The sequence below is a fragment of the Pavona decussata genome, unplaced genomic scaffold (genome assembly GCF_977016875.1).
Source record: "Pavona decussata unplaced genomic scaffold, jaPavDecu1.1 SCAFFOLD_45, whole genome shotgun sequence".
In the NCBI taxonomy this organism is placed as follows: domain Eukaryota; kingdom Metazoa; phylum Cnidaria; class Anthozoa; order Scleractinia; family Agariciidae; genus Pavona; species Pavona decussata.
The window spans coordinates 1,629,248-1,651,331 of record NW_028145467.1 but is presented as its reverse complement, the minus strand read 5'-3'; the positions used below and the strand labels follow the sequence as shown (position 1 = coordinate 1,651,331).

Genomic DNA, 22,084 nt, shown 5'->3' with positions numbered 1-22,084 from the left:
TGAATTTATGAAGTTTTGACGCATGTTTGATCAGAGGACACTTGAGTCAGCAATTTGTCACGATTGAACGGCGTCTAAGTTTGCGTTTTACACCCATAAGGGTGTGTCATGAAGGAGGGTCTTGCCCTTCTATAGCGGAACTTTTTGTTTAAAAGGGAGATACTATTCCTCTGTACCAGATACTTGTTCTTATGCCTATGCTAAACACTTGCCTGGCTAGGGCGTAGAAGTGCCAAGACTCTGAATTACATTTTCGAGTTTTCTTTACTTGACTTGAAAAACCACAGTAAGTTACAACTGCTCTTCTACTATTGCATCCTTCAACAAACTCCAGCTATACTTGACTAGCAACCCAACTTGCAACTCAACTATCAACTCGATTATCAACTCCTCATAGTCTAATTTGTAGACGTGTTTGGGTTAACTGACCGTGGGAACGTCCAGAATTCCGTTTACTACTTAACTAAGAAAACCCAAATAAACCTACACATTCAAATAACATATATCCAATGAAAAACGTGGAAAGAACGACAGTTTAAGGGCAACAAACTAAGAACTGGAATTTCGCGGTGGCCCAAGCCAAGGTTAGCAAGACTGAATTGCCAAGCATGTCTATTTCGAGAGCTATTGTTAAAATATCAAAATAATCAATCAGCTAAACTACAAAAACATTTGTGTAGGATTACCTAGACCTTGAATCACAAGATCAACATGACGGTCACAAGCAGTCATGCAACTAAAATGAATCTCTTCATAAGACCTTTCTGTTCTTCTAAATCAGTTGCAGCAATGTAACCAAAACTTGATAAATAAAAACGTTATCTTTACTTTCAGCGTAAGATGGGTATAAGGTTTAGCAACTTTAGTATAGTCTGTGGTGGGTGGGGCAGCACATTTGAGCAGTTGTGGTCCAGGACGTGGTGGAGTTCAGCTTGACCCCTTCGGAACACCCCATCCTAACTTTTTCAAATACCCACCCCTACCCCCCCCTCCCCCCTCACTAATCATGCTCCTCCTCCATTGCCCGCCTAAATACAGTAGGGACCTTAAGCAACGACGACGGCGATGGCAACGACAGCGCCGGAAAACAATAGGTTTCACGAGCAAAAACACTGGCTCTGTACGTGCGTTTTAATAAATTTTGGGACATTTCTTTGCCATCCTCTGCAATACAACAACGTAAAATGCCCAAATTTAAGGTTTTGTGAAGAACGTGAACACACGAAGGTGAATTTTTCAATCTCTTTGAACGCCACTCCTACCAATTTGGTTCCTAGGCAGTTCGCCGTTTCTGTAAAAGTTGAACAAGTTGAAATAATCACGAAGTAACACAAATGAAATTAAGTTGTATTATCAAGTGACGTTTTGGTTGGCGTTGCCGTCTTTGCTGCTTAAGTCCCCTAGTTGTTTAAGTTAAACAGTAAATCGAAGTCTTTTCTCTCTATTTTGGGCATGAAGAACCAAAAACTACTCAGCTGCATGCGCATATTTGGCCAACCCTTGTTAATTGTCTACAAGCCTTTTTAGATCCTTTAGAGCACCATTGTGCTTAAAAAAAAAGCGATAAGTTTGCTGGAAGTATTCTTGTCTTTTGTTTATAGTTTCGAAGTTATTTTCAAATCGCTTAAAACCACTGAGCAACAGCACGAGAAACGTTTTAAAGAAATCATTTACACGAAACATTTCCCTTCCATTAATTGGGGAATGTTTTAAGGTGTTTTATTCATCCTGTAATAAAAATTTTGGCTGCACGAGGTCCCTTAAACTTCCTTTAATTTTACGATCCCTAGGGAGTTCTCTGTTTTCAAAATGGAGATATATAGTTCCTTGTCTCTAGCGTTTCTGATGGTAGCCTCTTTGTTCAGTTTGAAACAGCCGTCATCTTATATTTCAACTCACAAACACATCCGAAAAGTAACAATCAATTACTTCCTTAGAACGGAAAGCTCTTAGCATATTTTGAATGTCGCTTGAAAAGAGGTGTTTTTCGTATTGTACTCTTTTGTTGTTATTTATTTTGGGTGAAAGGAGACCCACCTGTTTACCTCACAGCCACAGTTTACACTTGATTAAAAGCTTTTTTACGTTGAGAATTTTTTGCCCAAGTTATAACTATACTGATATTACTCCAACATATCAGTATGATGTTTTTATTTGAGTGTCCATTCACAGTTTTATGGTACTAATAATACTTATCGGTTTTAAAATTGTGGATATTTGAGCGACCAAATCGAGATTAAATAAGATTATTCGAAATGAAATAAAATTAAAGAATTAGGAAGTGGTACATTGAGATTCATAACATACTGTAATGATGGGTTATCAAGTCTATTTTGAGATCTTACTCAAATTTTCAAATCGTTACCAAACTACAAGTTTTTCACTTATACAACTGTACTTTACATACTGAAAATATCAAAAGTGAAGGCAATTGTACCGATCCCAGTTAAATTACAAACTATAGAAATTGACAGGGATAATGTTTATAGATTAAGGAGAGACTAATCTCTTAATACCAAGTGAAAAGCCCTTATTGCAAAATCGGTTTTTTGATCGGATACTTCACAATTCCAAGACCTCGGTTTATGATTTCAAGATACTACGTTGCAACCTGCAACCTTCGCGAAGCGAGTATTTTTTTTTTCTAGCCTTCAAAACGCCAGCTGGAAAGTGATATGGTTTCTCACTCATCAGAAGAGAAGAAGTGAAGTGAAAAAGAATACTATTTTTGTCTGTTTTCATAGTGCTTAGAGAAGTCTTTTTCGTCTTAACTGAGCCCTGTACATCGCTGATTTGGGTGCGGCGTTCTAACCAGTAATTTTTCGACATGTTCATTGAGGTTGTCGTTGTGATTTGTTCACGCTTAATCATATCTCCCAGATGAAGGTGGTTCAGACTTGACTTTCGAAGTAATGGAACAATTACACTTTTCCAGTTTATCAGTTTTTCAAGGTAGGCTTAGATGAGAACGCAGTTGAACAGAAAAAAAAAAGTTTGGAAAAACGAAATTAATAAATTTTCTACAAACTTACGTGCGTTTGAATGCCACTGAGTCAAACGATAAAGCAAAACGCTCCGACTTGTGAATTTGAGCTCGGTTATTTGAATCACCAAGCGTTGAAAATGTTCGTGTTTGGCACAAACGATGTGCAAAGTAGACCTAAGGTTTTATAGCTTTTGATTTTATCTAGGTTAAGACTTCGCGCAATTATCTTCTTAATCGGCAATCAGAGGCCATCCCTTATGCCAACTGAAAGGAATTACTTCGCTTTAGTCGTAGTCCTGTCTATAACTGACTTATTCGGGATTAGTAAGATTGCGTCTAAGTGAGGTGTTTGCTGTGCGAAAGTAGAACAAATAAAACGACAAACAGAACATAACAATCACCGTTCGCTAATTCTCCTTCAAGAAATTACAATCCCAAACTAGATTTAAACTTCTTTGCAACGGCAAAACTTAATGTTTACGTTTTTAAATCTAATACTTACCTATTACTGACGCTGTAGCCGCTTTTCTTCAGCCCGACGCTCGTTATCAATGTCGCAGCTCTCCACTGAGTATTTGCTAATGCAGTAATGTTGTATTGTGCTGTTTATAGCTATCACTTTTAATTTTCCATTCATTCCGTTCCAATATAACGAATTTCCGGCAACTTTTATCTCCTGAATTGCAAATGTGGCATCACTTTACAGCAGGCGTTTAAAAAATTACCTTTGCTTTTAGTATTTTTCAACACTTGCGACGACAGGTGTTTCGTGAAATGCAGGCAAAGATAGTTTCAAAGTACAAGGCATATGCAACCGCCGCGGCGGTCTTGGCTAAACAACACCTTAAGAAGCTCCAATTATATCACCGTTTCGAAGACCATCCATTTTACAAAATATTAAAAGCCGCCGAAACAGCTTTCATTTGACATTCACATGCAGGAACAATGCCGTTTCAAGCAAAAAAAAAAACAAAAAATTGGATCAGACTGCGCTGATGCATTACATTCGAAAATTGACACATTTTAGGAATTCAGATGTTCCTTAAAAGCTTTGAATGTTGGAAAGATCTGAATACATGGTTGTCGGCGGCTTGGAAAGAATACTCGAGAAAAACAGTAAAACGTAACACTACGATTCACTGGGCCATTTTACTGCTGTAAAAGGTTTTTTTTAGCAAAATTTGCATGTGACCGCTCCTCGGTTTTCCAGGTAAGTTTATCGAAGCAAATATCATGCATCAACTCGGATACGTCAGAAGTGCGCATGACAGTAGCCGAAAGGGTTTCTGCCTTCCCGAGATAAAACATTATCCAATCATGGCTGACTGTATTTCATTGAAGACAGCGCCATTCACGTTTCGTTAAAAAAAAATCGAGCAATTTCATTGGGCGGTTCTATGCTCCCACGAGGCTCCCCCCTAAGCAGTATGTTTACCTAAAAGTTAGCCCCTGGGGGAGGGGTTTATTTATTTTGAGCTCTCGAGAAAAACGGCTCAATAGAGAGGTTGGGCTTAAGACAGCTTTACGATATGCTACCTTTTTTTTTTCGTGATTACGTATATAGCAATCAAGTTTTGTGGTACGAATCAGGGAATGATCATCGCAGATATGTACGCAACTTAATATACAGTTGCAAAAACAAAGCCTGAAAAAAAAAACGCAGTTTGCCAAATTACTGTAATAACATTGTCTTTAATTCTTATACTTAATTTGATATAGTTCAATTTACACTTTCCTTCAGGTTGAGTTAACATTCTTCAACATTTTCCATCTGTTGACTAATTACCATCTCTTGAACGGAACAATGCCCAGAAATTTAAAATACGTAGTTTGCCACATTTCTCAGTATACTAATACATTATTCTTAACTCAATACAATTCAATTAATTCACATTTTTCCTTATGCTGGGTCAATTAACATTTTGCAACAGTTTTAATGCCTATATTAACTACTTTCAGAGTTATTTTAATGGTATCATCGCAACATCTCCAATAACCGGAACATAATATAGCTTGCCGCATCTCTACATTAATGCATTGTCTTAAAGGGGCAGTGTAACCTGACTTTAGTATTACTATGAAAAGCCAACAAATACATCTGTTTCAATGGAATCTTAAAAATAATGATGAGGTCTGTAATTTATTAACAACAACCCTACTAGTGCTCAGAAATTATACTTAGTTGCCGATGGCTAGGATGGTAGTGGATTGCAACTTGAAAAAGTTGGCGAACTTTCTCAAGTTCATCCTGTGTATTTTAGGCAAGACGCTAAAAACCGATTATAGTTCGTTCTTCCCAGGAGAAAAACCTTAATATTTTCCTTCTGGTGTTGTAAGAGCAATTTCATGTTACAAACCAGGCTAAAATATTATGAGCAGTTTTTGACCAAAATACAGTAAAATCGCCATGACAGTGCCCCTTTAAAAGGGCAGTGTCACCTATTTTTGGCGTCATTTTGAAACAGAAGCTAGTATCATTCATCTTTGGCAGAAGATGGCTAGGATGGATATGGATTGCAACTTGAAAAAAATTGGCCAATTTTTTAAGTTCCTTCTGAGTATTTTAGAAAAATTATTATAAACGTTATTCTTTAGATTCTCTATTTTGCGTTGGAAAAGCTAGAAAAGAGGTTGTTGGTCAAATGTTTGAGCAGTTTTTCCCGGGGGGGGGGGGGGCTACTCCCATATATGGGCTAGATAGGTATGTGCCGCCCGATAGGGTATGCCTGTGTTTGAGAGTCTCGATCCTTAAATAGGGTATCATTTTTGCACGTGTAAGCATTGTGTTCCCGGTGTGATCCTTAGATAGGGTACCTAAGTTGTATGAGCTAAAATTCAAGTGCGTAAATGCTCAGCTACACGAGAAACAAGTCATCTGTTACAGGAACGAAATAAAGCCTTTCACGACATTAATTTCTTAGTTTTTTATTTTCCCTTGCGTTTTCGGGTTTGGGCCTTTAATAGGGTATCAATTTTCGTTTGTCTCATCCTTAAATAGGTTCAAGGGTTTAAAGACCTGGGCGGCACACACCTATCCGAAATTTATGGGATTGCCCCCCCCCCCCCCCCCCCCGGGCAGTTTTGACCGGCAACATACAGCAAAATCTCCGCTACAGTGCCCCTTTAAATCCTAATACTCAATTTAACACAATTTAATTTACTTTTTTTTCGCCAGCATGGGTTTACATGCTTCAAGAGTTTCACGAATCGAGCAGATTTTCGTTTTGTGAATACACCAAGCTGCAACTTGTAAACTCATAGCAAATCTAATAAATAATTACACAATAATTACTACTTAAGAGCTACTTTTAACAACTAGACAATGACTATCTTGTGTAACGTGTTCATGAAATAACACAATACCTTATAATGACGGGTTATTTCACCAACAATTGAAAACCATTAGATGGCATTCTAACACGTACATTACAAAACCTCTTTACAACAGCTTTTGCTGCACTAAATATTAGCAAATTAAGCTAGTCTGTTATTAAATTAGTTCATCGTTTTGTCACCAGCAGATAATGTGTCTCAAAGCATTCGAAGGGTGACAAACACACTTTGCTACTTACTAAAGAATAATCTTAACCTTTTTTATGCTCACAACAAGTCTGGTCCGACTGCTTGAGTATATGAAAACTAAAGCTTCTGCGATTGAATTTGTTCCACTCGTTTTAACCTTTAACAAAAGCAAATGTAATCGATTTTATAACCTTCCACATTGATAGTTTAATTTGCTTGGCGACACTTTAGGATCCTCTGTTTGCCACAATCTTGGACAAAATTGTTCAGGAAATTACGCTTCCAAACAATTCTACTCGTACACTAGCAAGAAAAACAATTTGAAACCCCCCATCCCCCGCCAGCCCCAATCCTTCCCTCCCCAAACGAACCAATGTTGTTTTCCGGCTCTTAAACGTTTCCCTGGCAATGACGACCTCCCGAATCAACATTGAATAGGAGAAGGAGAAAAGGAATAGTAACTTTAATTTGGTAAAACAAAAGTTTAGCCTCTTACATTAGAAAAGTGTTTCAGTTCTTTTAAGTGTCCTGTTTTCAAATGGATTTTTGTCCAAGATTTCAGTTCCAGGATGCTTCAGATTTTGGGGAGGAAAGAAAGTCGTCAAGGAGAAATTATGACTGAAAATGGAAGGAGACTGTCTTGGATCCCCCCGAAATTTAAGTTATGCCCTTTTTTGGCCTCACGTCACGTCAACCCGATATAAATGATATGGTTTTAGGAGAATTTTTGTGTTGAACAAGATATTGATTTTAGACGGGGTATCAGTCTTGGAACTGATTCTGACTTATTACAAGCAATTCTTAACACAGACAGACCTTTAAAATACTTTCGTGTCAAATATGTCATTATCTACTCTACGCAAATACAAAATGGCGCAAAAATGTTGTCATTGGAATGCAAAGCTCTCCTAAAGGGGCAACTAAGTGAATCAATTTTGTGTTAGTAGCCCTTTTGATTTTCTTCCGCGCTAAACGTCCTTTACACCCCGCATTCTGATCGTCTAGAAGAGGCTAGGATTTCATTGACAAATTCACTTCCTGCAAAATATGTGCAGGACCACAGGAAGCCAGTGATCGATAGCTTTCAAAATTAAATTAACATACATCAAGGTTTATCATAGAAAGGAAAGAGCAAAAACAAAAAAGATTTAGGAATAAATGCGCTCATTATTTTTATCGCGACTCCTCAATTATTCCCTCCACCTTTCTGGAATTTTCCCGGCGCCTCTAGCCTAGGATTTACCATAAATAAGTTTATTTTTAAGTCGATTCTCCCGAAGCTTCGATGGGTATAACCATGATGGATCTTTTAGTTTAAATATACTCCGCCTACAAAACTAGAAAAATCTATTCTTTAGCCTGTAAATGACTCAGTCAAGTCTTACACTAACACTAAAAACGCGCTACCGTGCGTAGTGAGTGCACGTCAGAAAACATTTCCCCTGTTTCTCTAATTATTGTTTTTTCCCTTCCTACCCTTCCCTTTTTGCCTTCTGCGACTTTTGAACAGCTTCCGGGTCGTGCATTGAATCTTAAAAATCGTGCAATCGGAAAGGGTCGTGAGCCTTTCGTTCTGTCCGACGCAAATACGATCACAGTCTTCGAGCCCGCCACAAGATGAATTGCTACTGGCCATCCGTCTCTTTTTCAGCAACCTAACAACCCTGTTGAAGGGTCCCCCTCGCCGCAGTCTCTTTTTCCTTGGGAGTGTATTCGTCACTGGTGTGGCTGTACTTCCATTTGTGGCTTGGTTATCTGGAGTTAATATGGTGGTGGTGGTGGGATTTTCGGACGCTAAGGAGAAACAATAAAGTGTTGTGATTAGAATGTGATTAGCCTGATGATGATGATGATGATGATGATGATGATGATGATGATGATGATGATGATGGTTGTGGTGGTGGTAATGCTCACAGTCATGTGATGATGGTAGTTGTGATGCTAACCAGAATGGTGATGTAGTCAAGAAATGGTCGTCGTCATGGTGGCCATCGTGTTCATAGTGAAAATGACGGCGATAGTTTTGGTCATGTGGTGATGGTGGTAGTGATGATGAAGAGAACTGTGGTGGTGTTGGTGATATGGTGATAGAGACGGTTACGATAACGGTGATGATAATGATGATGATGATGATGATGATGATGATGTTGATGATGATGATAATTATAAGTGATGTTGGTGATTTGTTGGTTGAAGTTTAAGGTGGCATTAATAGTTGTATCTCCGCTTGGTGGTAGTGGATGGTCATTTGGCCAATTGGGTTGGCATGCGTAAGAAAGCGTGGCCGTAATGATAAGGGTGACGATAATGATACAGGGTGTGTGTCTCCAATGTAACACTTACTCCCATTATTACTTGCGTTTTCCTCTTCGTTTGTATTCTCGGTCAAAAAACGATAAACGTTGGCTCCATGGCAAAGGCTGCTAACGGCATCGTCCCAGGTGTTATCTATATGTGACTTGACACCGCTTAGAACATTCTAAAAAAGACAAGGAAAGAAGTCCTTCTCCTTCAAATTCATATAGCCAAGAAATGATAGAGCAATTCTTGATTGAGCTTGAAATGAGAACGCAAGAAAAAAAACTTAAACTAAAACAGCAAGCAATTGAAAAAAAGAAACCTCGTTGTCTGGTTACCGAACGGAAACACTTGAGTGCAGCTTTTGTCAGTCGATCGATTTTGATTCATTGCACTTCCCCCACCCCCACCCTCTCCCCCCCTTCCTTCTGGGCCACAATAAGCGGAACAACAGATGATTTACGCTCCCCTTTTTTTGTAAGACCGTCTTTTTCAGCTGCACGTTGGCAGCTTTTAAAGGATTTTAGGCTGGAATGTCCTTAAAAAGTTCTTATGTTTCGAAACTAGACAACAAGGTGTTGTGTCGTAACTACTAGTAATTTCGTAACCAACAACAAAACATCTTTGTGTGCCGACACTGAAACTGAGATTCATTGTAAAATTCAGTCAAAAGTTGCTATAGGTATCAATTGTTCTCAAGTTATTTTCAAGAAGAACTGATCTTAATTTTCTTACGTAAATACCAGGTTTGAATGCCTTCTTGAAAATTCTTATAAAAAGTATTTATAAAAAAAACATTGCACATACCACAGAATTTTCCCTCACTGGTTCTATCTTCCGGTTGGTCTGAAATTGAAGTAATTAAAAATTATTTATATACCGTACTGCAAGTGTTTCATAAGAAGTTCCATGCACCAAGAAAATGATGAAAGTTAGATTAAGTAATCATCACACGTGCTTTGGATATGTGATCCAAAACGTTTGTGGTTTTCATTTGTTTTTTTTTTGTTTTTGTTTTTTTTGTAGTTTTTTTTCGGGCTGGACCAATTTGTATTGACCTATTGGGTCATGGATAGTTAGTGAATTTAAGAAGCCGTTGAATGAGGAAAATACTGTGTCAAGTGTTTCCAAGCTGAATTTTAAAATTTTATCTGGTTGATTTAATTCATAGATCAAACAACTTCTCGAAACCACCTATTAGAAGGGTGAGTTTCGATTTTATACCTTTCTCTCCCAAAAGAGCCCAAGATTGAAGCAAGGAAAAATAAAACAAATGTAAGGAAAGTTGACTGCTCAGTAGCTTTCATTTGAATGATTCAACATTACCATGGGAAAGTATTGAATAGCCACATTTGAGGATTACATTTCCAAATTCAAACTTTAGAGCCTGCCCACTTTGTATGCCGGCATAATAAATACCACCGGAGGAATTTATTTCTTGGTATCCTCGTTTAAATGGTTACACTTGAGGATTTCACCCAAACCTGACTTTGAACACTTTGTACAGTTTAATATTAACTGAAAGCGCATCAAACCAGAGCACGGCTTCTTCAGCCCTCACTGTAATTATCAGCGGTATTTTTAGTAGACAAGCGTCTAGAGTTACCAGTATTGTGGGGATCGGCCATGTTAAAACCTTGGAAGTTCGGTTACTTTAATAAACAGGGACAAAACTCAGGATGATCGCAGTTCAAAATAGTGTTCATCCTGCTTTATCATGGTTTTTGGTAAAGATTATCACATTCATCACACTCAAAAGTAACTGTCATAGAACCCAATAATTTTCATAATTACCTTTTAATTTGGTATTCAGATATTTTTCACACAAAAAAAATTCCCTTTGATCAATCAACGATTGAATGAAAGTCATCGAGCGAAAGGAATTTTGCCTTCAAAGTATTTCCGGTGATTCAGCAAACAGCTCTACTAATGAGTAGTAGTTAAAGAGTTTGTGACTGGCTTTCATTACCATTCGAGGTTAACATTTTGACAGATTTTCTGAAATGTCCGCTTAAAGACGTCGTTATACGGGGAGGCCCAGTCCGAAAAGGATACCTCGTAAAATGTCAACGCGACGAAATATCCTGGCAAAAAATTAAAATTTTAGCATTTTAAAAGGTCGTAAAACTAGACTGTGAACCGAAAGGGCGCGATTAAATCCAAGTATTAGAAAGGAAAACCGGGCATAAATTCCTAGCAGAGCTGAACAATGCTAAGATTATTGTGAATAGTTCTGCTATATCTGTAACGTAGGGAATCTATTGTCTTTGGTTTATATTGGGGGAAAAACAGCCAGTACTATTGTTTTTCATGTATGTGTGTGAAAGGTGAGCTAGTTCGCAAACGTTTGTATACACGTGAATCCAGTCCGGGGGAGTCTTGCTCCATGAATCTATATTGAATACCCCCTCTCCTGGGAGGACCTGGTCACAGACAAGGCTAGCTGTTAAAAAAGCACATAGATTTTGCCGCTTTGGGCCAACAAGTAAAGCATTTTAGTGGTCATTTCTAGGGAATGAAGAATAAGACATTTTATTTGAAAGTTACGGTTTCAATCGTTGGACGTTACGCCTCCACCCGCTCCTCTTAGAAACCTCTTAGGAGGTTCCTGTACTATCTGTGAGTACAGTCCCTGAGGAGGTTAACTAATTAATTTTACTGCCTTTCTAACTTTTCATGTAACCGGTACATGATTAAATTCCTGAGTGTGCCCAAAGAAAATGATGGAAGCTGGTTGATATTTGGCACTCGGCTTGAGTCATATGAATGTTTTGCCAGAGCGGGTCATAGAGGTGGAGCAAATCAGACTTGATGCTGAACGAAGTAGGCGTTTTGCCAGTTGTATGGAACGATTGATATGAAAAACAAACAAATCATCTGTCGGCCAGCCTTACTCAACCAAACCAGAGACGCTTATTAAATCAATGCTGCGTGCATGCTGTGTGAAAGTCGTGAACAAAACTGATAAACAGGGGTAAAAACTTAACACGTATTTATCACTTTAGTGAACACATTTCTGTTGATTTTAAGTAGTTTCTTGCTGACTGTAAAACCTCTCTGATTACAGTGATCACGCTATTTCCCACCCGCCGATTCACGTGACCTGGAATTGCATTTCAAGAAAGTACAAACATGGATAAGGCAAACATGAATTTACGACAGCAGTGAAAACCATATCTAGAATACGGTGTTAAAGTCAGCTTCAATATATGGACTTAGAAAAAGTGCAAATCGTATTCTTCTCTCGACATTAATAGTACTGCATACGCCCATACGTCTCGTGAGCAGAAAATTTTAAAGGCGCAATTTAAGAAGACATAATTGATTTGTCATTGACAAGCCCACTTCACGACAACTAGCCATTTACCTTTCTGTCAACGCCAGTCTCAAGTTAATTAAGCTCTCAGGAGGGAGCTTAAACTTGCCGTCTTTTTTGGACTGTTTAGGGTAGTGCCTGTTTGAATAGTTGATGCCCTTTATAGTTGTTTGTCGGCAGAAATGAATTTGGAATTCGGAATGTTAAAATAGTCGCTTCCAAGGTCATACGTGTCAGGGCAAGCAAATTCTTGAGAGTTTTTCCAAAGAAATCTTTTTGTTTAGACTTCTGCTCCACCTTGACTTGGAAAATGGTAATTCTGACGATAAGATTTTGAAGGAAACCATTTGCAGAAAGAAGTGTATGTTCAAGCAAACGAAGCACACCGAGAGGCCGCAAGTATTGCCAAAGAGCCTTTTTGTTTTTGTTATAAAGCTTTATAACCACTAAATATTTCAGTGTAAATTAAACGAAAAAAATGAAGATACAAGTCCACTGATTTCTAGGAGACTGAAGACTTTGAACTCGTTTTAAACTGTTTGAGTTGGGTAATTTAGCTAAGAACTGCAGTGTCTAGTCTGATTCGGGGAAAAAAACTGTACCGAGTCAAATTAGTGTGCGACAAACAACGGTTGCAATCAGAATAAAACCGTTCATTTCAATTTCAGTGTTAGAAACACTACTTTGTTTCAAGTCAAAGAAGGCCCTGATTACTGGATTTAAACGTCCGAAATGTACCAGGAAAATGTCACAAAGTTGGAGAGGAAAACCTGGCTTCAAAAGTTTCGAAGTTGAAGTTAGTATTTTCAGTTGCCTGTTCGATCACAACATAACAGACGTTCCGTGCAGTGTTTGGTCGGAGCTTTCCTTACTTGGAACATGAGGATGTTCTTAGACGTATTTATCCATATTAGACGGCGATGAAAAATTGCTGATATCAATTCCAGTCGTGATCGACGCGTTTTCGTTACTAAATGATAAGATCTCGTCCTTCATTTTCCAATTAAACCGACGAGGGAGTACCCTGGCAGAAAGGAAATACGAAAGAGATATCAAATTTAGTAAAAATGTTCCCGAACTTTGTCCATTATTTCTTGAACAACGGTAATTTGCACAGTTTTAAAATAGTTGCCATACGTTTCACAAGAAACAATCTAAGCTGTTCCAAATGTTTCGATTGGTTAGCAGATGCGGAATACGGATTGGCCCCGTTTGGCAGTCAGATCGTACGAATGTTCCGTTGTGCTGTGCTGGCATCTGTCTGTGAAATCAAACGCTTCTTTGACTCTGTTTCGCTAAGCTGATAAGATTGTCTGAGAAAACGGGGTAGAGGAACTTACAATTTCCTGAGGATTTGTGGTCTAAATGCCTGCTAATAGATATTGCAATGGGGTTTATGTGAAAGGAGGTCAACAACAAAGCTCTTCTCGATTCATCACGATTCTCGGTTCGACAAGACCATCGGCTTAACACCTCAGCTTCAATCGAAAAATTTATCAGTACTCACTGCATGCAGTTTTACAAACAAAATATCTCCTACTCGAAGCAGTGAAATAACGAAATATGTGGAACCAATTTTTTTATGGAGGAAATCAGGTACTTCTTGGATGGCAGCTGCCGCGATTTGTTCTGAGTCGTTCCAAGGATGACCCTCGTTTGCAACTCTTCTTCGCTGGGAAAAACAAGTATCTTTTGCGTAACACAGTTTATGGGAAACGTTAACATTTAATTCTTTTAAAAAAAACTATTACCTGTAGTCCGTGAAGGAGTATATTCCACAAGTTACAATTATGCAGACTTTCCTGACCCAAATCTGGGGTCTCCTCAACAAAACAAACTGGAATTCTTGAACAAGTTTCCACTTTCAAACACGCAAACGACTGCCGGGAAATCAGAGCAAAACAAATAGAATTAAACAACATGGATATAAAAATGCTGATACATTCAGTTGCACACGTCGCTGATAAAGTTAATGTTTTGTATCATAAATTTTTCATATGTGGTCCATACCTTTCTCAGATCGAAAAATGCTTGCAGCTCCAAGATGTTCTTTCTTGAGCCACTGGGTCCAGCATTACGGCACATTTCTTGGAGCGTTTCTCCCTGCAATACGTTTTTCCCTTTCTTTCGTCTTTTAGCTTCTACAGAGGAGAATCCGCTTAAGAAAAGCAATGCACAGAAAGTGACATAAACTGTTCGCCACGACACCATGATTGTAACGAAGGCAATGTGAAGACAGCGATTGTTGCACGAATTTTAAGTTGATGTTCTCGAAGGCACACTCTTTCGACTTCGCAGACGATTGAAGTGCACATGAGATTTTATGTCGCATTTCGCAGACTGCCCAGGTCAATTGCGTCACTTCGTTCCCTTGACATTGTCATTAAGAAAAGATATTAAATAACTATTTGTTTTCCGTCGAGGGTTATGTCCGGAGTCCAACCCAAAGCAAAGTTTTTTTTTTTTGGAACGTAAGTGATGGCTTTGGCCCGTTTCTGTGTCGCTGGTAAAGGCAATTTATTCAAGAAATTCCCGAGGATAAATCCTTACTTCCCTGTTTCATTTTCGTGTTTTCTAAGACTATGGAAGCCCTGAAAATCAATTTCTCCGTGTCAAGAGGTTAAATACCGGAGAGGAATGTACATTATTATAGGGGCTGAGCGGCTGAAGATGAAAGAGTTTGATGGTCAATTTAAACCTCTTCGGAAACTCGTCTAATTTGTGGTGGATTTCTACGCAGGGGAGCGTTCGGGTCTTTTTGCTGCATTCAGACGGAATAGCAAACGTCCTTTTCATACCTCTTAATTGCAAGTAACGAATAGTTGAAATATCTGACCAACCTGGGAATATTTTTTTTTGCCTAAAAAATCCGAGGAAACAAAATCCCTTTGAACTGTTTTTTTAATGGTAAATTCTGAGCGAAAGTCGAATTTATATTTTGCAAGTAAACATTCTGAAGTCTTCTGTAAACACATTTGCGATCTGATTTCGTATCCCTTCTTAATCAATGATTCAATTTGTTTCCTGCAATTGCTGAACTGAACTTTATCCTCTTATTATCACATCTGTTGTTCCTTTAAACCGAAAGCCCGACTTTTCAAAATCCCGTATCCAATAATATTCGTGTAGCCGAGGATATCACTTAAAACGGATTTCGCACCCTCGATACTGATAAGGTGTTCAGGGCATGCATGGCAACTTGAAGTAAAAGGCAAAGGGATGAGAAGCTCAACGCCGATTAAAAGGAAGTGGTTAATGTAAGCCAGATAGTGCCTTCTCGATGACATAGTGATTAATAACTGCACTCCTTACATACATCCGTAAAATGACACAAAATGTCTAAAAAGGTCAAAATTCGAGGGGAACTCCAGAAGACAGATACCCGGTATTTTCATAACACAGGTCTGCATGCCCCGTGTCACGTCTGTAATGTATAAAAACCGGTTTGCCTAAAACACACAGTTCATTTCAATATGACCCCATCACCAGGGAACCCCGATCTCTAGCGTTAGAACCCCACAACGGTACTCGTGATTTGGCCGGCTACAGAAAGAACGAGCTGTTACCTCTAAATTTGTACGCGATTGTGGTACAGTAAATTACACGAGAGTACTGATCTCATTGGGTATGCAAAAATACGTACAATTATATCAGATAATAAGGGTTATCATAAGACGTAAACGCCCCCAGTAATGCTTGAGGTACTTAGACAAGATCGGATATGTAATGGACCGAGTACTGCGATCTCGGGCAGTTTTTATCTCGATCGATGCTCTCAGAACTTTCGTGGCCGTGATCAATCCCATTAGCTAAGGTATGTAGACGTACGTGAAGCACTTCAGTGGTAATGAACACCAATGCAAGTATACAATGAATTTCTTAGATTTCAAACCATGCCGATTTACTACTTGAAGTACTTTTTAGAAGGTCAAAATGAACTCTTTTCCCTCACTGGTACAGTAATTTGCTACACTCTGTTTTTTTATAAGAACGTCTAATTTTGGAGCTGAGGCTGAACGTTCTTATATTTTTTTGCGATTTGAGGCTGAAAACGTTCTTGTTTAAGATGTTCTTAAATTACATGGTGTACACTACATGTATTTTAGTATATCAAGCATTGCCTGTTGAGATATGGTATCAAGAACTGCTGATTATGACAAACCGAGATGTGTGTCACCATTGTTAATGTTTACGAAACCTGCCCTTAAGTATTTTGGTTAATTTACATTTATTACCTTGATTTTTTATACAGATTAGCAAAATAAAAACGTTCTTAATCGACTCTCGGCCTGAGGAATATTCTTACTACGTTCTTAAAATTTTGGTTAATCTCAGCCTCAACGTTCTTATAAAAACGGTTCTTATAAAAAAAAAAAAACAGAGTGTATTGTCTGTCTCCAATTTCCCTTTCCTTGACGATCTTTTAGCAAAACGTCTTTTTTCCAGAGTTTGAGAAAATGGCAGTCTACTGCACGCACTAACTACAGTCACAAGAAGTTGAACAAGGCTAAATGACAGTAAGTTAGAAACCGACGTTTAGAAAGCCTGACGGTGAAAGGTGGAGGTGGAGTTTAACCTTGTTGACAGTCTAGCGTAGTCTGCTGCCAGTAAGAACTAAACAGCGATGTGATTTTGAAGATTCTCAAATTTACTTAAAACTTAAACTTTACCCTTCACTTTCCACGAGTAATACATCTAAAAAAACCAGTCCTTACAGAACATCATATTAAATATCTTACGGCAGAAAGTAATTTTGCGAATTAAGTTCTCCTGATAATCAGATCGGAAGGCAGATTTCAGCCTTGATGGACGAAAAACATAACCGGAATTGAAGCCAGTCAAAGCCGGTACACGAAGTCCTGTTTAACTCATTTTGATGCTTCAGTTGTCAAGTTTCAATAAGCTTACGCGGCGTAATCTACTTAGACTCGACATTCAGAGATATCTTTTATATTTTTTACCCTGCCGGTCATCTACGTGCCTTACAGTGCGTCAGGCCATTGGCCATTTTCCAAATCAGAAAACTAAGGAGAAACATATTGTGCCGGAAAAACTGAACTCTTGCCAACACAAAAAAAAGTAAACAAAATGGCTAGAAAAACTGAAATATTTTTAATTATTGGGCTGATTTTGTTATATTGTTCTAGTCATTTTTTTTATTTCCGCCGTTAGCCTAAGGATAAGTCTGTCGTCTATATTTTGCATTTGAAATAATTTTCTGATCCAGGGCCGGGTTGTTCAAAGCCCAGTAAGCTAATCCTGGGTTAACGTGAACTTTGATTGAAGTTTAATTGCTAATCAGTAAGGATGCTTCCAAAAGATGTTTGTCTCTCAGTTTTGACTTGAACTTTCCTATACCATTAGCTTAAAATTAGCCTTTAAAAGCATTTTTAAGGAGCGAAATGAAAACCCCAGTTAACTTTTAATCGAGGATTAGCGTTAATAGGCTTTCGAACAACCAGCCCCAGATCTTACAAGAGATCCGGCACAACTTATCGATTTGTGATTGCGGCGATCTTGTAGATTTTAACTGCATATGGTAAAGGGCCAGCTTGGCTATGAAGCCATGCATATCCCGACGACTATTTTTCGTCGGCGTGAAAGATTTTTTTTCTAACAATAACGATAACAACAACAACAATTAGCTTTATTTTCACGACCGTAAATACATATAGTATTGCTAACTTAATTTCTTAAATTTTATTTATAGGGTTTGCTAATTATTTTTCAGCCAAATCAAGGCCAAAAGCAAAGAAGTTGAGTTCATCACTGCTTTTAAGAATTTCCGTAGTCGATATTTGCTTATTATAAATGTTCGGCGAGGATTTTAAATTCAGTTAAACCACAAGGTAAATTCAACTGATATACTCAAAGTATAATGATGGAAAAGTGAACTAAGGTTTGAAGTCATAGTTTGAGTCTGAGTTCAGACCGTCGAAGCTCAACACAGTTTCTTGGCATTAAGCAACTAAGAAGTCAATCGCCAGAGTTTTCCCCAACAGTATTTATGTGGCTAATAGACATGGAGTAAAGCTGCTTGTCAAAGCAGACAACATAACGGCGGTTTGCTGCCATGAAGTATGTGGGTGACTATATGGCATGCCGTATATACCCAATCAAAAGTCAAAAGACCTATACGTCCTAATTACTGCACCACTGCGCCTACAACAGTAAACCTGCCTTTAGCGTTTGGAACACATATTTTGTTATTCATTTTAACACCGTTTTTCTTAAGTTTGTCTTAGTTGCAATTAATTTTAGTTAACGGATGAAGAGCCACTCTGTGGAAATGCTGTTGATAAAGTCTTTATTATTATTATTATTATTATTATTATTATTATTATTATTATTATTATTATTATTATTATTATTATTATTATTATTATTATTATTAACCTGCACCTTTCAAAAGCTCTATTTTCACTGGACCCTGATAACCAGCAGCTGCGTTGTTTTTAGGGTTGGGAGCATTGTTCTGTTGATATTAAAGAGAAGAGGAGACCACCGTACCTGAAGAAGGTTGGTTTGGCCAACCGAAATATAGTACACTTTAAAACGTAGTTCTACGTAGTATCGGTCTCTGCTTCTCTTATCATTTGTATTTGTTAAGCCGATCAGATCAACAATTGATCCAACGTATACCAGCAGGATTTATCGACCACGGTTGTTTGTTTAGATATTGTTCTGCTGTTCGTTCTTTTCCCCTCTCGACCAACCCTGTGAGATGTTGCCCCCTACTAAAGGCGGTAACGGTACCTGAATTATAAAAAATAAACTTTATTGGGCGCCAAAGTATGCACGGGTATTTTTAAATTAGCATTGCTAGCCCCGGATAAAGTTACTTTTGTCTGACCGCAATATTTAATTGGCAAACTTATTTAAATACTAGCTGTTCGATCAGCCTTGCATCTTTCACTGCAACTTCTTTTATTTAGTCCACTGTTCCGAAACGACCTACAAATTTCATGCACAGAAGTCATTTGCAAATTGACTTTGTATAGGTAACCAAATGCATTTTCCTGGAGCTTGTTGCGAAAAGTATTTTCTTTCTTGACCTTTGCAGTTTTTTTTTTTTTTTTTTTTTTCGTGATATATATCATGATCCCAATTATTTTTATGAACCTTTTAAGGACCACTTGAATAAACAGGAGCAATTTGTAATCGGATCTTCGTAGAGCTCAGGAACCAGTTGTTCAAAACCCGCCCGGGGTTAGGTTAATCCTGGGTAAACGTAAACTTTGATCGTGATTCGGTTTAATTACTAATCAATGAAGACTCTTCAACGCTATTTTTGTTCCTCTATTTCTAACGTTTCTCTACCACTATATTAAAATTAGCTTTTAAAAGCATTATTTAATGAGCGAGATAAAAACCTCAATTAATTCTTAATCGGGGATTAGCGTTAATCGGCTTTCGAACAACCGGCCCAGGATCAACTTAACTCAACCAATAAATGCGTGTTTCGTGAGCGATCGAACAGCCGAAGATTACTTTCAATTAATAAATTGGCCCAATTTGTCAGTTAGATAAAACTAGACGTCCTTGGGGTCTGGAAAAGGTTAGCGTTTTTAGCCTTCCTGCCCTTGATGAAGGCTAGTTCCTCGTCAATCCGAAAAATTTAGCAAATTCGTCAACATAACTCACATCTGTAAGATCTGCCATGCAGCTTTTAGTTGTGGTATATTGTGACTGTTATGTTGTGATTACCAACCTGGATTAATTAACAATCATCCTGCGAAATCGCGGGGTACTTAGCCGACGAGGCTGTAGGTCGAGTTGTTTAACTATTCAACACATCGATAAAAAAGCACATTTTTATTGCAGAAAAGCTGGGACGACCTTTAGTTTGCCATTTTTCTCCCCGAGACACAAAATTACGTATATCACAGGATATTTGTTGTTTAAGGACGACGAATATCGAGTGAACCATGACCATATTTGGGCAGTGTTACAATGTGTTGAGTAAGGGAAGGCATGGTCAAAACTACTATACTCGAACAGGACCCACCAAACCGCAAAATAGATGGTGGCCTTTGCCTGCCTCCCCCCCCCCCCCCCCCCCATCTTCCTCAACCTCAAAAGACGGTGTCTTTGTTGCATAGCCACCCCTCTATCCAGCAGTAAAAAAAATGACAGTGAGATTCAAACCTCGCTTTTCTTATTTATCTAGCAATGCTGACTCTTGCTAGCTGAGTGTTTCTGTATCAACTCAAATTTTAAAACCAATAAAATTTTGTCGGTAATGTTCACGAGTTAGGTAGTGTCTTCGATAACCCCCTTACCCCAGACAAGGTGGGTCCTCTTTGAACAAACTTGTTATCATTAGTTCCCTAATAACTTTTGTGATTTTCAAAAAGGTAGGTTTATAGATGAAAATGAATAGAGTCTAGTTGCCCTTCAATTCTTGTGGAATGATTTTGTTGTTTTTCGAAATGTAGTAAAATATCGGATGCCCCCGGGATGTTTCCTGTCCCGGATGTAATTCGAATTCTCAACAGATGAAAAAAGTCCTTGAATGTCTGGGGAAAAGTGTGCCATCTGAATTTGTAAACAAGCTTAACATAGCACAACGTCTCAGACTGTCCCAAAATTTATGTTTTCCTGACGAGAATGATCGGAGATCACCGCCGCAAAAATCTGGAACACGTCGGGAAAATTTGTCATAATTTCACGATTCATCGCCATTTGTTCTGGACTATCAAAGGAACATTTTCATCTCCTCGTGTTTCAAACGTCGCACAATTGCAAATAAAACTAGGCATTGTGGATGTGGTCCTACAGGACTCAAATGTCGATGTTGCTGGATATTTTGCACTCCAAACATGTCGCTTGTGCATGGGCGTTAACACGTTCGTGTCGCCGGGGAGGATATGCCAAAAGGGTGAGCCGAGTTCAATAAACCTGGAGACATTCTGTTTATCTCAGGTATTGTAAAATACTATCAATTAAAACAAAATTAGATAATCTCTAATAAGCCGCTTAGTTATCGGTTAAGCTAAAGAAGCGAGTTAAAAAAAAAAAGGTGAGGAAAACCCACCAGGTTTTGATTTATGGGGCAAGGTTATTCCAAAGTTGATGAATTCCGTACATTTCTGACAATCTGCAAATTTACACCTATGGAGACGAAAACAAATGTGGATTAGATGTCTAACCCGCTGGAAAAACAAACTGTACCGGTTGGCACACCCGGTTTTCCAAATAGGATTGTCCGGTTATGATTCGTAGTCAGCAGCTATAGTCACTGAGCATTGGCTTATCATGGTTAAATTCCACAAAATGAAAGTGTTTTATTTTTTGTCAAATGAAAATTAAAAAAATAGGGTTGCGGCCCCTTACTCCCTATAGTATCTTGGAAACCAGCCATCCAAAATCAGTGTTGCTATCTGGAACAACAACGTGTCGTTTCCGTTGCACAATCATGACCTCTTGCGTTAAAATAATATCGCTAGTCTTTACAGACAGTAGAAGTCTACTGCATGTATCGACAAATCTCGCAATATAATTTGCTAATTAGACGCCGTGATTATATTTAGTTCTTTCATGTTTCTCAGCAACAAATCCAATCGTCAAGAGCTTGTTTTCTCTTAAAAAAGAAAAGGTTTACATGAGTTGAGCTCAGTTATGTCTAACACTTACTCTTGGGCTCCGCCCATAAGTTTGCGGTTTGGTCGTTTTTACTTCACAGACTTCAGAACGAAGAATTTAAAACGCAAGTGTTTCGTAGAAAAGCAATTACGAATCGGTCAAAGTCATTGTTAAGGCTCTAAGTCTTACGGTCCCGTTTAACAACAGATTGTGCACGTTGGACACTATCCTAAGGCAGTTTTTTGCTCAGAACAAGCTTAGCTTTTCTCCTTGTACTTGTCAATTTGTGGCATCAGAATTGTGGAAATTTATAGACAATAATTTGATTAGTTTGTTTTTTTTAATGAAGTAAGCAGACAGAAACTGAACGCATGGAT

At 38.3% G+C, this 22,084-nt stretch overlaps 1 protein-coding gene across 1 annotated transcript; it reads right to left on the bottom strand.

The window, feature by feature from the left end:
- Positions 1–7,822: 7,822 nt before the first annotated feature.
- LOC146482616 (uncharacterized) lies at positions 7,823–14,428 on the bottom strand. Its single transcript, XM_085107051.1, has 5 exons — positions 14,133–14,428; positions 13,874–14,002; positions 9,614–9,652; positions 8,852–8,987; positions 7,823–8,302 (listed from the first exon to the last, which is right to left on the bottom strand). The coding sequence occupies exons 1-5, from the start codon at positions 14,331–14,333 to the stop codon at positions 7,959–7,961; spliced, it is 849 nt and encodes a 282-aa protein (XP_084963177.1). The 5' UTR covers positions 14,334–14,428; the 3' UTR covers positions 7,823–7,958.
- Positions 14,429–22,084: the final 7,656 nt, after the last annotated feature.